At 42.2% G+C, this 14,090-nt stretch overlaps 1 protein-coding gene across 4 annotated transcripts in view; it reads right to left on the reverse strand.

Moving 5' to 3' along the window:
• The window catches only part of MCC (MCC regulator of WNT signaling pathway), a 478,671-nt gene that overhangs the window by 135,234 nt on the left and 329,347 nt on the right, over positions 1–14,090 (reverse strand). For all 4 annotated transcript variants that reach the window (XM_054488736.2, XM_054488737.2, XM_063665146.1 and 1 more), the window contains one exon: positions 7,269–7,382. In XM_054488736.2, coding sequence (XP_054344711.1) covers positions 7,269–7,382 — 114 coding nt within the window. The remainder of the gene's footprint in view (positions 1–7,268; positions 7,383–14,090) is intronic.

The following is a 14,090-nucleotide window of genomic DNA, read 5'->3' on the forward strand; positions in this document are numbered from 1 at the left end:
CCGTAAGTTTTTAAAAAATAGCATTCAATGTAATACTATAATGTAATACTTCCTCTACACATATCAGACATTTCTTAAATGAGACTGTGCTGGGTGCTACAAGGGAAGTGGTTACAACACATTTTGAAGGTAACTGTGGTCACAGCTTCCGGTGGACTGAAAGAATCCCAGACTTCTCTTCTGGAGAACTAGAAACAGGGATAGAAGTGGGAAGGTGGGGAGAAGAAGATATACTAGGATGGCATCCTGGGGATTCTTTCTCCAGTGAAAAGAGAATACCAGAAAATAATTATCAAAACAGACTCCTAGCCGGTGGATGTATCAATGACCGAGAAGCCACTGCTCAAGGTCCATCTCTACAAATCAACATCCTCTCATTAAACATACTTCACTCATTTGTGCACACTCATTGTATCCAGCCAAAGAGGCTGAAACACTGATCTCAAAGCTTAGTGAAAATCCACTGAGCATTTCCAAGCTGCAGTGCAGGGAAAAGCGGAGCAAATCCCACAGGGCAACAACACAGGAGGAAACAAGCCATCACCTGCAAAAGCCAAAAGAACCAACACGGCACCCTTGTTCTTTTTTTTTTTTTTGAGACGGAGTCTTGCTCTGTCACCCAGGCTGGAGTGCAGTGGTGTGATCTCTGCTCACTGCAAGCTCCGCCTCCTGGGTTCCCACCATTCTCCTGCCTCAGCCTCCAGAGTAGCTGGGACTACAGGCGCCCACCACCACACCCGGCTCATTTTTTTCTATTTTTTTTAGTAGAGACGGTGTTTCACCGTGTTAGCCAGGATGGTCTTGATCTCCTGACCTTGTGATCCGCCTGCCTCGGCCTCCCAAAGTGCTGGGATTACAGGCGTGAGCCACCACGCCCAGCCAACACCCTTGTTCAACAGCACCCATCCAACTGCTCATGAGTCAACCCTAGGAATGTGGCAGTTTAGTGCAGGGAATGTGGCACTTTAGTGCAGGAAAAGTGGAAGATAAGCAGGTGGCACCCGGGGCAGACAAAGCCATTTTATGCACCATCGCTGGCCTTCCTGTCCTCCCACCTCCCACATAGGCAGGAGCGGCCTGTTAAAGTGAGGCCCACTTCTGTCACCACACTCTAGTTCTTTAGTGACCTGTTGCCTCTCATCACCTTGAGTTCTCATGACCTGGGACAACACTTTTTTTATTCTTTTTTTGAGGTGGAGTCTCGCTCTGTCGCCCAGGCTGGAGTGCGGTGGGGTGATCTCAGCTCACTACAACCTCCGCCTCCCGAGTTCAAGTGATTCTCATGCCTCAGCCTCCCGAGTAGCTGGGATTACAGGAGTGTGCCACCATGCTCAGCTAACTTTTTTTATTTTTAGTAGAGATGAGGTTTCACCATGTTGGCCAGGCCAGTCTCGAACTCCTGACCTCAAATGATTCGCCTGCCTCAGCCTTCCAAAGTGCTAGATTACAGGCATGAGGCACTTCGCCCGGCCCTGGGAGAGCACTTTTTAACCTGGGATGGTGTGTGGTTTCAGGTGTTCTGTTTAATAAGGACACAGGCTAGGCCAAGCTCAACATTGCACCTCTACGTACGAGTCACCTAGGAGTACGTGTTTCTGTAAGGCCTCATTCAGGAAGGTAACACAATGACAACAACCAAACAGGGAAAAGAGGTTCTCTTCTATAATTACTACTTAAGATTTGCATAAGTTTTCCAATTTTTAAGTTAAAAATTTAAGTACGGTATAGACTTTCAAAAAACGGATACAAGACCCACCCATTTTTCTGTAATTTTCCTAACACTTTTTTTTCTGAATAGTGTTAATTTCTCCCCATTATTTTCTTATGTACATGATGCTCCATCCACTAGGACCACCATGTGGTATAACAAGTACTCCTGTGGCACCAAGCCTCTGGTTTGCCTCCATCCATGCACATGGTAGGATTATGCTCCTCCTGCTTGAAGCTAAATATGGCCATGCCACTTATTTTGGCCAATAAGATATGAATGAATATACACCATTTTGCCTAGAAGCCTTTAAGAGCTCCGTTGGGCTTGCCACATTCCCTTTCCCAGGCCATGGCCACTAACGACATTCCAGATGGTAGAGGCCCTCGGCTTGGAAGCCTGGGTAGGGACAATATAGCACAGAGTCCCCTGCCAGGCCCAGTGAGCTCCCAGTAGAAAATAAGAAATCAATCTTTGATATCTTAGGCCACCGAAAATTTGAAACTATTTGTTTTTACTGCATAGCTGACACCATCATTTTGTAGATAAGAAAACAGACTCAATGTGAAGCAACTGATTTATTTCCTGTAACCCAGGTAACAAATACCCCTTTGATTCCTGTTTTTGCTATCAAGGCATTGAAGCTGTTGCAGCCGCAATCTTCTCTCCTCTATGTCTTCCTCCCCCAGCTCCCTGACCTGTGGGCTTATATCCTCTTCACCATTTACCTAAGGATCTTAGGTGGTGCCTTGGTCTCAGACCCTGAAACGCCTCTGTGAACTCTAGGAAGCACGAATGTTAAGCCTTATGATACCAAAGAGAGCTAGGAAAGCCCAAAGAGATCTCTCTTCAACCCCCAGAGAGGATAAAAACAGAAAAAGAGACACAAGGGAGTGTAAAACAGGGAATTCAAAGTCTCTCTAGCTTCCAACAAGCCAACTTTAGCTTCCAAAGTCAATTATTCAGTGATAATTTACTTAGCAGCCTCTGGGACCAAAGGCAGTTTCTTCTACTACAACTTGTAAGTTAGAGACTATTTTCTTCTCTCTACTGGACAGAGACACCCCATACAATTTCAGCTGAACAAAATAAAAATTGGTCTCAAATAATATGCTACTGCTTTTTTTTCTATCACTACAGGTAATTGCATGGTCCAGGGTTCTTCCTCCTCCCAGCCCATATTCAATTTTTGACCGAAGGTACAGTGCCACAAAGCCAGAAAGCCTGTGGTTGCAGTGTCTTGCCTGACATAAATTTCTGGAGGCCATTATCATTAGGAGTCTAGATTTGTCTCACAACTACAGCCTTTCAGTTTGAAACGAAAAGAAAAAAATGATTGACATTGGATATGACGAAATTTTGTTTTTCCCAAATTTCATCTGGTGCTAAATACATACCCGGAGTTTCTTCTTGAGATCTTAGCTTTCCTATCATGATGATGAAGCAAATTAAACATTCATATAAATACTTGTGTCTAGCCACATAAATTGGTGAAATTGCCTATATGCAAAAATGTGTAATAAAAACAAGCAACATCGTCATTTCAACCACTGAGAATAAAATCCTTTAGGCTCATCCCTGCTATGGCGCAATCCAGGGATAAAGCCCTGACTCAGCCTTGAGACAGTCTGGCCTGAGAACTTGAGCCCCTGTTGGAAAAACCCTGTGCAATGTGGTGATGCTAAGCAGCTTTATGGTTTTGTTAATGTTCTTCACCAGGTTTTATCTTACTCCACCGAGGCCACTGATCTTTAATCATCACATTAGTGTCAGCTGTCAAACCTAAGAGCATTATGAACTAGGTTCTTGGAAAATGCAATGCCATCATTAATTTGTTAACCCTCTCAACCATCCTGTGAAGGGGGTTAGTACCACTCTCTTTTAAAATATGCTAACAAGCGATGTTACCCTCTCAAGGTCACACAGGATTTGTCACAACTAACACTATTCGGGGTATTTCCAACCTCACTCTAAGTTCTTGCCCAGGTTCCCTTGCTAAGGGGAAAGTGGGCCAGCTAAACAAAGAGGCACCAGCACAAAAGGAAATGCCATTAAGGAGCAAAGCAGCTATAGTAGTTTACCCAAGAGAAGCATAAACGAATAGGAAAGGAATGGAATGAGGCAACCCTAACAAAAATACATGCCGACTACATCTCAGAAAAGTTATCTCAGAAAACAAGAGAAAAAGAAAAAACTCTCTCCATTTCAGTTAAGGAAAACTGTGTGTGTTCTCTTCCTGAATGCCAAGAGGTAGAAAATTCAGGTGACTTACTTTCCAAAGATAAAGAGCTTAGAAAGTATTCCACATTACTGCTCACCGATTTTAAAGGGGTTCATAAGCTTGTTTGACATACCTCCTTCTCCTTCTGAAGTACTTAAAAAATGCAGTAATTTAAAATAATTGTTGGTACTAAATAAATAGCAAATATGCTGAAATCATCAAATCAGGACTATATCTGATCTTAGCCAGTTTCCCACAGGCTCAGTCCCCACTGGGCTGTAGAATGTTGGTGCATGTCTGTGCCCCTGTTCAATTTGGGAAGATAGGGGTGTGCTGTTTTCAGCCAGTAAGTTTATGGCAATTGATTATACAGCAATAGAAAATTAATACAGAAGCACTTTGTCTTCTCCATCACATTGGTATTGGGCTCTTCCCTTCATATCACTATTCTCAAAACTCTACCTACAGGTTGATGTTATAAGCATGTATAAGACACCTTCTTTTATTCAACCAGTTCCAGTGTCACCATTAATAATGATTCAACAGATGTTGCAGCTCTCTTGGTAATGTCTGTTGAACATAACCACCATTTACATTTTACATTTTAATCATGGCACTATAATATTTAGAGAGCTGGTAAAACTTACTAGAGCCACACAGCATAAGTTTACACATGAATTTGCTCTTCCACAATCTGGTAAAGCCTCAAACATGATTCTTTTACCAACGCATATAACACCGACAGTGCGGCGCAGTCATTTCATTGTTCTTATATTTTTCTTGCATAAATTTCATGTTTTTAAAGACGTAAGTCTGACTTTTCACGTTCTCTTTCCTAGGTTCCAGTATATGAAGTGGGAAGAAATCTCCAGTGAGAGGAACAGAGAGTAATTTTTAAATCTACTTTGCGTAAGAACGCAAATAAGAGAGTCACTAAATGGTTCTATGATGTGACCATTATCATCAAGGGTAAAATCAGTCATCAAAAGCTATTACATGAGGATGGCTTGACCACATATAAGTAAAAAAAGAGCTGAATCAATCCTTGACTTAGAGAAAAAATTTTCCATTATCCTCTTACCATCCTCTGTAAAAGCTGTCTTTGTAGGCTTAAATTTTAATAAATACCTTCCTGGTCACTTTTTAAAATCCAGGACTACTGTACATGCCAGCTTCCAATTAAATGCATTCACAATTTTCTTTTTTAAAACAAATTCTCATCAATAAGAATTGCTAATGATGGCTGGCTTTGGGTGGGTATAAATTAGAAAACAAAGTCACCACCATTTTGTTGTTGTTTTTAAATACAAAAATAACTATTTTCTCTTAAAAAAACACTGTACAACAAAAAAAGCACTGAAAAAGTTTCAGTTCGGAGACCACCAATGAAATATTCTAATGCTTTCTAGTTTTTTCTACCACTATTTTATTACTTTTATAATCAGAAGGAAAATATTTTAAGTAACATTTTCATCTAAGTAAAAACTGAAAATTTTTGTCATGTATAACATCCTATAGTGAGAAAAGGCACTGGTGGCCTTGCTGAGCTACTCATTATCTTTGGGTAATCAAGTTAATCTCCTTCAGATGCCCATCAAATGTGAAAGTGGATGATCTTAAATAGAGAATCCTTTCCCTCTACTCAAGTAGTCTTTGATTATGAGACATGAAAGTTTCCAAAAATTTTCCACAGGTCATTCTGGAAAGATGGCTATAGCAGCCTGGTATTAAAATTTCTCTGAATTCCCACATAAAAATAAACAAAGCACTTACACAGTAAAGCCCAAAGCTTGGAGACAAGGTATGCCACTGAACAACAAAATACAAGCAGGTAAGAACAAACCAACATCATCCGTAAGATCTGAGTGGCATCAGCATGGGGAGAATCAGAGGAAAACAAGGTTGATGTATCTGAGAACTGGAAAACCCCTAAAGACCCAAAAGGAATTCACCGGAAAGTAAGGATACCCAATTGGAGAATAGTAGCTAAAACTAGGAGGGGTTTTGCCTGACCAAAGAGTCAGTGCAAGGGGCCCACAGGAAAATTTGAAGAGGCTAACGTAGGCTAGTCCCTGTGAACTTTGGAGACGGCCCGCAGGGCTGCCTTCCAGGAAGAGAAACTGCTGGGAGTGGAAACAAAATTGAACAGGATGGGAATAATAGAGACAAAGGAAAGAAAAGGTCCAGACAAAAGCAGGTAAAAGGAACAGAGCCAGATAGTGACAGAAAGCAGGCTGCCATTTTTGACAAGAAAACAACAGAAGGCTAGGTTCTAAACACTTTAGAAAGCCATTTTAAACCCTGCCTCCTGAAAGTTCAAGGAAATTATTTTTCACATGAAAATGAAAAACAGAAAAATACTGACGTCAAATCCCATACAAAGTTATACAAAACAAGGGCAGAACATCCTTATAAACCATAAAAGCATGCCACAACACAGACCAAAAACAAAATCCCCCAAACAAAAACACTCCAGATAATAGCCTACTATTTCAAAATAAACTAAAAGACATGAGACAGAAAAGAACATTAGGAATTAGAAAAATTCAGAAGTGAGAAGAGTTAGAAATAAAATGAAAATGCATTTCAGTAATGATGACTACACTGGAAGGCACAAAAGAAAGGCTAAAAATAACATATAATACCCCAAGAGAAAATGAAAAGAAAAAATTAAATTAAAAAATATTTAAAATATTTAAGATAGTAACAGATAAAGACAGGCAAAGATGATGTAACATACAAATGATAGAAGTCCTTGAAAAATCAAAGCAAAGGAAGAAAATTAATATTAACAAGGTAATTAAAAGGCCAGGCACAAGGGCTCATGCCTGTAATCCCGGCACTTTAGAAGGCCAAGGCAAGAGGATCACTTGAGCTCAGGAGTTCAAGATCAGCCGGGACAACATGGCGAAACCCCATCTCTACAGAAAATACAAAAAATTAGCTGGTAGTCCCAGCTACTTGGGAGGCCGCGGTGTGAGGACTGCTTGAGCCTGGGAAGTTGAGGCTGCAGTGAGTCATGATCGTGCCACCGCACTCCAGCTTGGGTGACAGAGAAAGACTCTGCCTCAAAAAAAAAAAAAAAAAAAAAAAAGGTAGCCATCTGGAAGGGATCCCTCGGTAGGCACCTTGGACTTCGTAGCTTCTGGAACTGTGAGAAATAAATGTTGTTTAAGCCACAAATCTATGGCATTTGTTACAGCAGCCAGAGCAGACCAAGACAGAGTATTTGCTGATAAAGCTGTAATTTGTTTTGTGGGAATTTCTGTACCCATGTTTTATCTTAAGATTAAATATTTAAAACAAAAAACAAACTAAAAACCTTTCCAGATCCCTTACCTGTGCCTTGGCCAATTTCTTTTCCAAAAGGTCCCGTTCCCTCTCTGTTTGCTGGAGACGCTTATTAAGTTCCACTATATCTCCCTTTAGTGATGCCAGGGCTGCCGAATGGAGCTGTGGTGACAGAAAGGAGGAGATTAGAGTATTGTAGCAGAGATGCATTTCCTTCCCTTCATTCCCACAACTAGCGTAACCAAATAAAAAGCCTATCATCCAAAAAGCAACACTTTTGAGAATGAAGGTAAGTGTTATGAGTCTTGGGGACAACAGACATAAATCAGGTGTGCTACCAGCAAGCTGGGTTATATGGTCACCCTAAATATTATGTGTGGGACATGGGACCTAATTTTGGATGGTATAATCAGGCCAGAGAACAAAACTTCTCTTTCCAATGGCTTTCTCCAAGTTACTCAGTGAGGATGAGCCTGACAGGTGAAGTGGAGCTGCCTAATTCTAATCACGAGAGGCAAGAAAATGCAGAACCATATTAATTTTCACCTTCGGAAAATATGAAAGCTGAATAGGGCAATTTGGATTTTTGGAATCCAGTCATCTAAATTGCTGTGTGTATGACAGGCAGACAGGTACTGAGCATTAAGGGGAAAAAAGCAGCAGAGCTCATTTTTTAGATGGTCTCCTTGTACAGTTGACCCATTTATTTTCTTGTTGGGTCTTCCCTCCTCTTTGCCTCCCCACCCACTTCCCCCGAGAGGCTGTACTGGCCAGACAGATGCTTATGTGCCAGCAGGCCCTCTTTCAGGAGCACCACCAGAACTCTGACAAACGATGCTGTGAAAAGACAAACCAAGGATCAACTGAGGTATCTTTCCCCAGCCATTTCTCTGGGTTAACTGGAGTTAGAAAGAATGTTCTTCAAAAGATTAACAGGAGGCCCCACATACGTCCAGAATCTCAATCTGTTCAACTTCCAAGTTATAAAGGCTGGACTTTGGCTGCACACACACCTACTACACATGTACCTTCTGTGATTTTCAGGCCGATGGATGGAACTATTTTTAAGATCCGTTCAACACACTGGTCCCAAGCAACACCCTGAAACCTCCTTTGAAACCTTGAAACTTTCCATTCCAGGTGGAGCTCAGACCATCCCCTTGCTGAATTCCATACTACATTTGGGTGAACAACTGGAATTAGAATAAACCATCCCCTGGCTTTATAGGCTTTTTGTAGTCTTTGCCAAGAAGGATTTCAAGTAAGAAGTGAGCAAATACATTTGATCTTTAAAGACGGACACAGGATGATGGTACATAACTCGACTTTGAAGATTCTCATTTGAGGCTTAGAAAAATGTCCTTTTCTGCAACCTGCCCTCCACACACAGCATGTTGGCTGGCAGGCTTCAGGGTGAGGGTGGGGTGGGTGTTGAGTGAGGGAGAAGTAGATATAAGGCAGATTGTGGGGTTTCAAAGCAGTTGTTTTTGTTAGACTCTAATAGCAGTAAATGTGACTTCACTTAATTGCATCGGAGCAGCAAACCAACAGATCAATAGCCGATTTGAAATCAGCAATGTTTAAAATTAAAAAAGAAAATGTCAGGCAATCTGGCAGTATTTGTCTTCTGATGTAGGGCTAGGGCGGCTTGGAAAAGGTCACCATGGGTTTCAGAAACAACGTTTTGTGTGACTTCTCACTCCAAATACCACAGTGTTCCCGTTGTATAGTCTTGTTGAGATTGTTTTGTTTGGTGGAAGGGGAACCAATTCACTCCCTTTGATGGTTGGTTGCCCCCTCAGCCTCTGAACTGTCAGTGTGAGGATTTTTCTTCAGCATCTGACACTGTGGCATGTTACACTATTATACCAACTCTTGAGAGAGGATTTGCCACCTCACCTCCAGCGAGAAGGATAAAATACTTGAGAGCTGACATGTTCTTGAAGAAACTGAGGAGTGGGGATAAGGATCCCAGCTCTGTTAGCCTAGACTTGCTTCCTTCCTCATTATATCTCCCCTCCTACTTCTGGGGAAAAGGGCTGCTTGAAGGGGTTGGGGGAGGCCTGGAGGGAAAAGCTGAGAGAATGCTGCATGCTCCCCCACGGACTCCATGAACTGGGCCAGATGGAGACACACACAGAGTACTTACTTCCATCACAGACTTGGAAGAGGGGTCCAGGATGGGTCACTATCATGGGGGAGAGCACCGGGCTTAGAGTGATAATACCTTCTGGCCTACCAGCTCTCCAGATTTCCAGGAAGAGCTGTCAGATGCCCAAGGGGGCAGGTCCCTTCACTTCTCTGGATAGAAGGTGCCTATGTATGAGGTGAGAACAGATTCCTTGAGAATCTCATGAATGCAATGGACCCTTCTACTAGGGCAGAGATGAGTTTGGGATGCATGCATATTTTCCAACCAATTATGGTGATGACACACTCTGGAATCTATCTATGGGCCCCTCAATAAGAAACATCTGGACTCGATGTCAGCTCTGTGACCCCACATCAGTTTCAGAGACTGTCTCACGTGTCATCATCACAGATGTCTGAGTGGGGAAAAGAACCTTGGTACTGATGTCCCCCACTCCATAACTGCAGGTGAGGATCTGGAATCCAGAGACGGACTTGCTTACTCAAGGTCTCACAGTCAGCTGAGCACCAGGGCCAAGGCCACAGCACTGTTTTCTGGCTCTATGGTATTGTACATGACAGAGTTTTCAGTTTGTTACTTGGATGAAAATTTTACTTAACATATCTTCTCTGATTATAAAAGTAATAAAATTGCAACAGAAAAATAAACCAGAAAGAGCATTCTCATGTTTTAGTGATGGGCTTTGGGTGGTTTTAAGCTGTTTTTTGTTTGGGTACTTTTTGTTTAATGAGCATTTTTTCCTGAGTTATTTCTGTATTAAAGACACAATAAAATAAAGTGACTGTTTTCTGGACATGCAGGCTGTAGCATAAATATTGTACAGGGTTATTTTGCTTCCTTGCTACAGTCTGTCCACCAACTCCTCTGACAGAAGGAAAAACTGTAACAATGACGTAAAATAAAACATGTCTCTTACTGGCAATTACTCGGCAGAGGCTACAACTAGAGAGAGCAGAAGATGGAGTGGGGGAAGCCACCAACCAGCCACAAGCCACACTGCCTAGAGTCGGCTGACAGACCACTCCCTGACCTCCTGGACGGAGTATGTGAGGAGAGGAGTGGACTTCCCCCACAAGTTTGAGTGCTGGACACTCAATCTCTGTGCGTTTGAGTTCAGTGGCACTCCCTGTCCCACTGCATTACCAACTCAAGTCATCAAAAGCTGACATAACCTCCCTTCTTTTGGGGTTTCACCAGTCTCTGGCTTATTGGTGGCATTCCTGCAAATTCAAAAGCTAGAGTGTTTCTGAGTGATGCTACACGAAGGAATTTGTGTAGTTGTGTGTTGGCAAGCATGAAAAAATTCGTTTAGAGGTCCTAGGCAGTTAAAGCTTTTTTACTGAAATATAATATTTACACATATTTATGGGGTACATGTGATATTTTGATGCATGCATACGATGTGTAATGATCAAATCAGGATATTTAAAATAACCATCACCACAAACATTTTTCATTTCTTTGTGCTAGGAACATTTCAAATCTCTTCTAGCTATTCTGAAATATACACTATTGCCAGCTATAGTAACCCTACTGTGCTACAGTAGGAGTTATTTCTTCTAACTGCATGTTTGTACCCATTAACCAGCCTCTCTCTTCATCCCTCTCCCACTATCCTCACATTCTTCCCCACCTCTGGTATCTATCATTCTATTCTCTATCTCTGTGAGATCAACTTTTTTAGCTCCCACATATGAATAAGAACATGTGATATTTGTCTTTCTATGCCTGGCTTATTTCACTTAACATAATGACCTCCAGTTCTGTCCACATTGCTGCAAATGACAGAAATTCATTCTTTATTATGGCTGAATAATATTCCACTGTGCATATGTACCACACTCTCTATATCCATTCATCTGTTGATGCACACTTAGGTCGACTCCGTATCTTGGCTACTGTAAACAGTGCTGCAATAAACATAGGGATACAGGTGTTCCTGTAATAAGCCGATTTTCTTTCCTTTGAACAAATACCCAAGTAGTGGGATTGGATCATATGGTAGTTCTATTTTTACGGTTTTTTTTAGGAACCTCCACACTGTTTTCCATAATGGTTGTCCTAATTTACATTCCCACCAACAGTGTATAAGAGTGCCTCCAGGTAATTTTTAAAAGGACTACCAGTGGGTTTAAATCTTGGAAAGATAAATGTACTAAAGCAACCAAAATTGTCAAGTATGTATAAATGGGAAATTATATTTATGCCAATTTTTGGGATCCCTTTAATCATATTCTAGTTTCTGAAATGGCCTCTAACTTGAGTGGGAGATTCAGACATATAAACTATGAAGTATGATGAAAAGAAAATGTTCCATGAACCAAAGAGAAAGAAAATACATGCTGTTTAGAGTCTGTGCTAGTGTCTTCCTCAACACATATTTCTTTTCATACTCAGGAGTCAGATGCTGATTTTTAGCTGGTCATACTGCTGCTCAGCTAAAATATTCCAGTTCCCATCCTTCAGCGCAGTTTGTGCTAGGTATAGCCATGTGACAAAGTTCTGGCCAGTGCGATGTAAGCAGAAATACTGTGTGAGAGGTATGGGAAAATCTTTTTGAGAGGCCACATCCTTTTTCCTTTCATCCATCCTTGCTGTTTGGTATCTTATGTGATGGATGGAGCTCTAGCAGCCATCTTGTGCTACAAAGCTGAGACTCTAGGGAGCAGAAAGGTGCCTCAGTCCCTAGCAACTTTGTGGAGCCACCCCAACAGCTTTGGACCACCTAACCCCAGACTTCTGTTACAGAACTGCAAGAAATAAACCTCTGTTATACAAAGCGCTATGAAGTTGAGAGTTTCTGGCAAATGAAGCTGATCTAATCCTAATTCACAGAATCAGATAAACCTGGGTTCAAATCTTATCTATGCCACTTGCTGGTGGACTGTCTTTGCACAATTTAATCCCTTTTGTTGTAGGCCTGTGTCAAGACAAATGATGGCATCCAGAAAGTGACTAGCATGGTGGCTGGAACCAGGTAAGCACTCAACAAACGGGTTTGTTTGAAGTCAACAACCTTCTCAGGCAGACCAAGCCCCATCAGAGGTGCTAGGGACACTCAGACTAGGAAAACAGTCCTGTCCTGGAGAAGTGTATCACCTGGTGGACAGCACAGGACTAAGAAGTCAATAGCTGCATTGCCAGATTCTGCTGAAATCCTAAGGCTTAAGGAGCTGAGAGCCAGAGCTCTTAGTCCTCTGTGAAATTTTAACATGAGGCCTAAATGAGGTTGGATAGGACCCTGACACTCGTATACAAATCTGGATCTAGGGCATGAAGGATATAGATCCATACATTCCTCACATTTCTGGAGATAAAAGGCCCTAATTCCCTAGGCTGTTTTGAGCCCTGCTTCACGTTCATTTTACGGTGTGTATCCAAACGAAACTAAACCACCTGGACATTTGGCTGCAAGCTGTCAAAGTGGTTATTTTTGGATAAAACATAACTTGAGTAAAATAATTTCACTGTTCAACTGACTGTAAGGACAAGCCCTCTTAGCCTCTGAGAGGAAAGGTGTCCAGCCCCCCTGAGCCCAGGTGAGAAGTGAGCAGTGCCCTCATGACAGACTCTCCCAGGGGTTTCTTCTTTGCTAAGTGAATAGATGTCTATTCCGTTACATATCTGCTGTGTGACAAAAGGCTTCACACTTCATAAGGTGTCCTTGAACTCTGCAGTCCAATGACTCTGATGAGAGCCCCTCCAGGAGTGTCACTGCGTATTTCTGGTTATTAGGTGCTTCTGCATTTTGCTCCCACTGGCAATAAACACAGCAGACATGCCTACACTACCCAGTGCACACGGCACTCTCCAGGCACCATCTCCTCTGACCTGCATCACGCCAGGACTCTGTGGCCTAAGGGCAAGCTATGCTTCCCGATTTGCTGAAGGACAACTATTTTTCCCATGAAACACAGTTGGTAAAAGGAATACGACTTGAATAAAATGGTGGAGAGCCTAGATTCATCTTTGTGGGACTTCACTCTGCGCTTTGAACAGCATGGTCTTCATAGGGCCCAAAGGCACCTGTAGCCACAGCTGAGGCAGAGGAATGAGTTCATCCCCACAGGCCCTATCTAGATACAGGCACCTCACGGTGCTGAGGGCTGGGCCAGTCTTCCTGGCTTTGTTGGGAAGTGAGTTCATCTGGGGTAAACTGTGCTTGTTCTCTTTCTCCTTAACTTGGTCTGGCTACTTGAAGTGCTAGTTTAACACTCACTGCCAGCATGCCTCTATTGCCTTCCCACTGAGCAATGACAGGAGTTACAGTGGTCCCCCCCTTAATGGAGGGAGATGTGCTCCAAGACCTGCAGTGGATGCCTGAAATCTGTTAGTACTGAACTCTATATGCACTATGTTTTCTCCTATACATACAAAGCTATGACAAAGTTTAATTCATAGTCAGAGATTCAAAATAATTAATAGAACAGACCAATTATTAACAATATGCCAGCATTGCTACTCTTATGCTTTGGGCTATTATGATGTAAAATAAGGATGACTTGAACACAAGCAATGTGATGCCATGGCATTTGATGTGATAACCCAGCTGGCTAATGGGTGGGGAGCAGAGACACTGCAGATATACGGACAAAGGAAGGAGCCCTTCCCCAGGTCGGACAAAGCAGCCCAGCACGCAAATGCATCAGGCTACTCACAACAGCTTGCAATTTCAAACCTGCCAATTGTTTATTTTTGGAATTTTCCACTTAACATTT

This window comes from Pongo pygmaeus, chromosome 4, assembly GCF_028885625.2.
Source record: "Pongo pygmaeus isolate AG05252 chromosome 4, NHGRI_mPonPyg2-v2.0_pri, whole genome shotgun sequence".
NCBI lineage: Eukaryota > Metazoa > Chordata > Mammalia > Primates > Hominidae > Pongo > Pongo pygmaeus.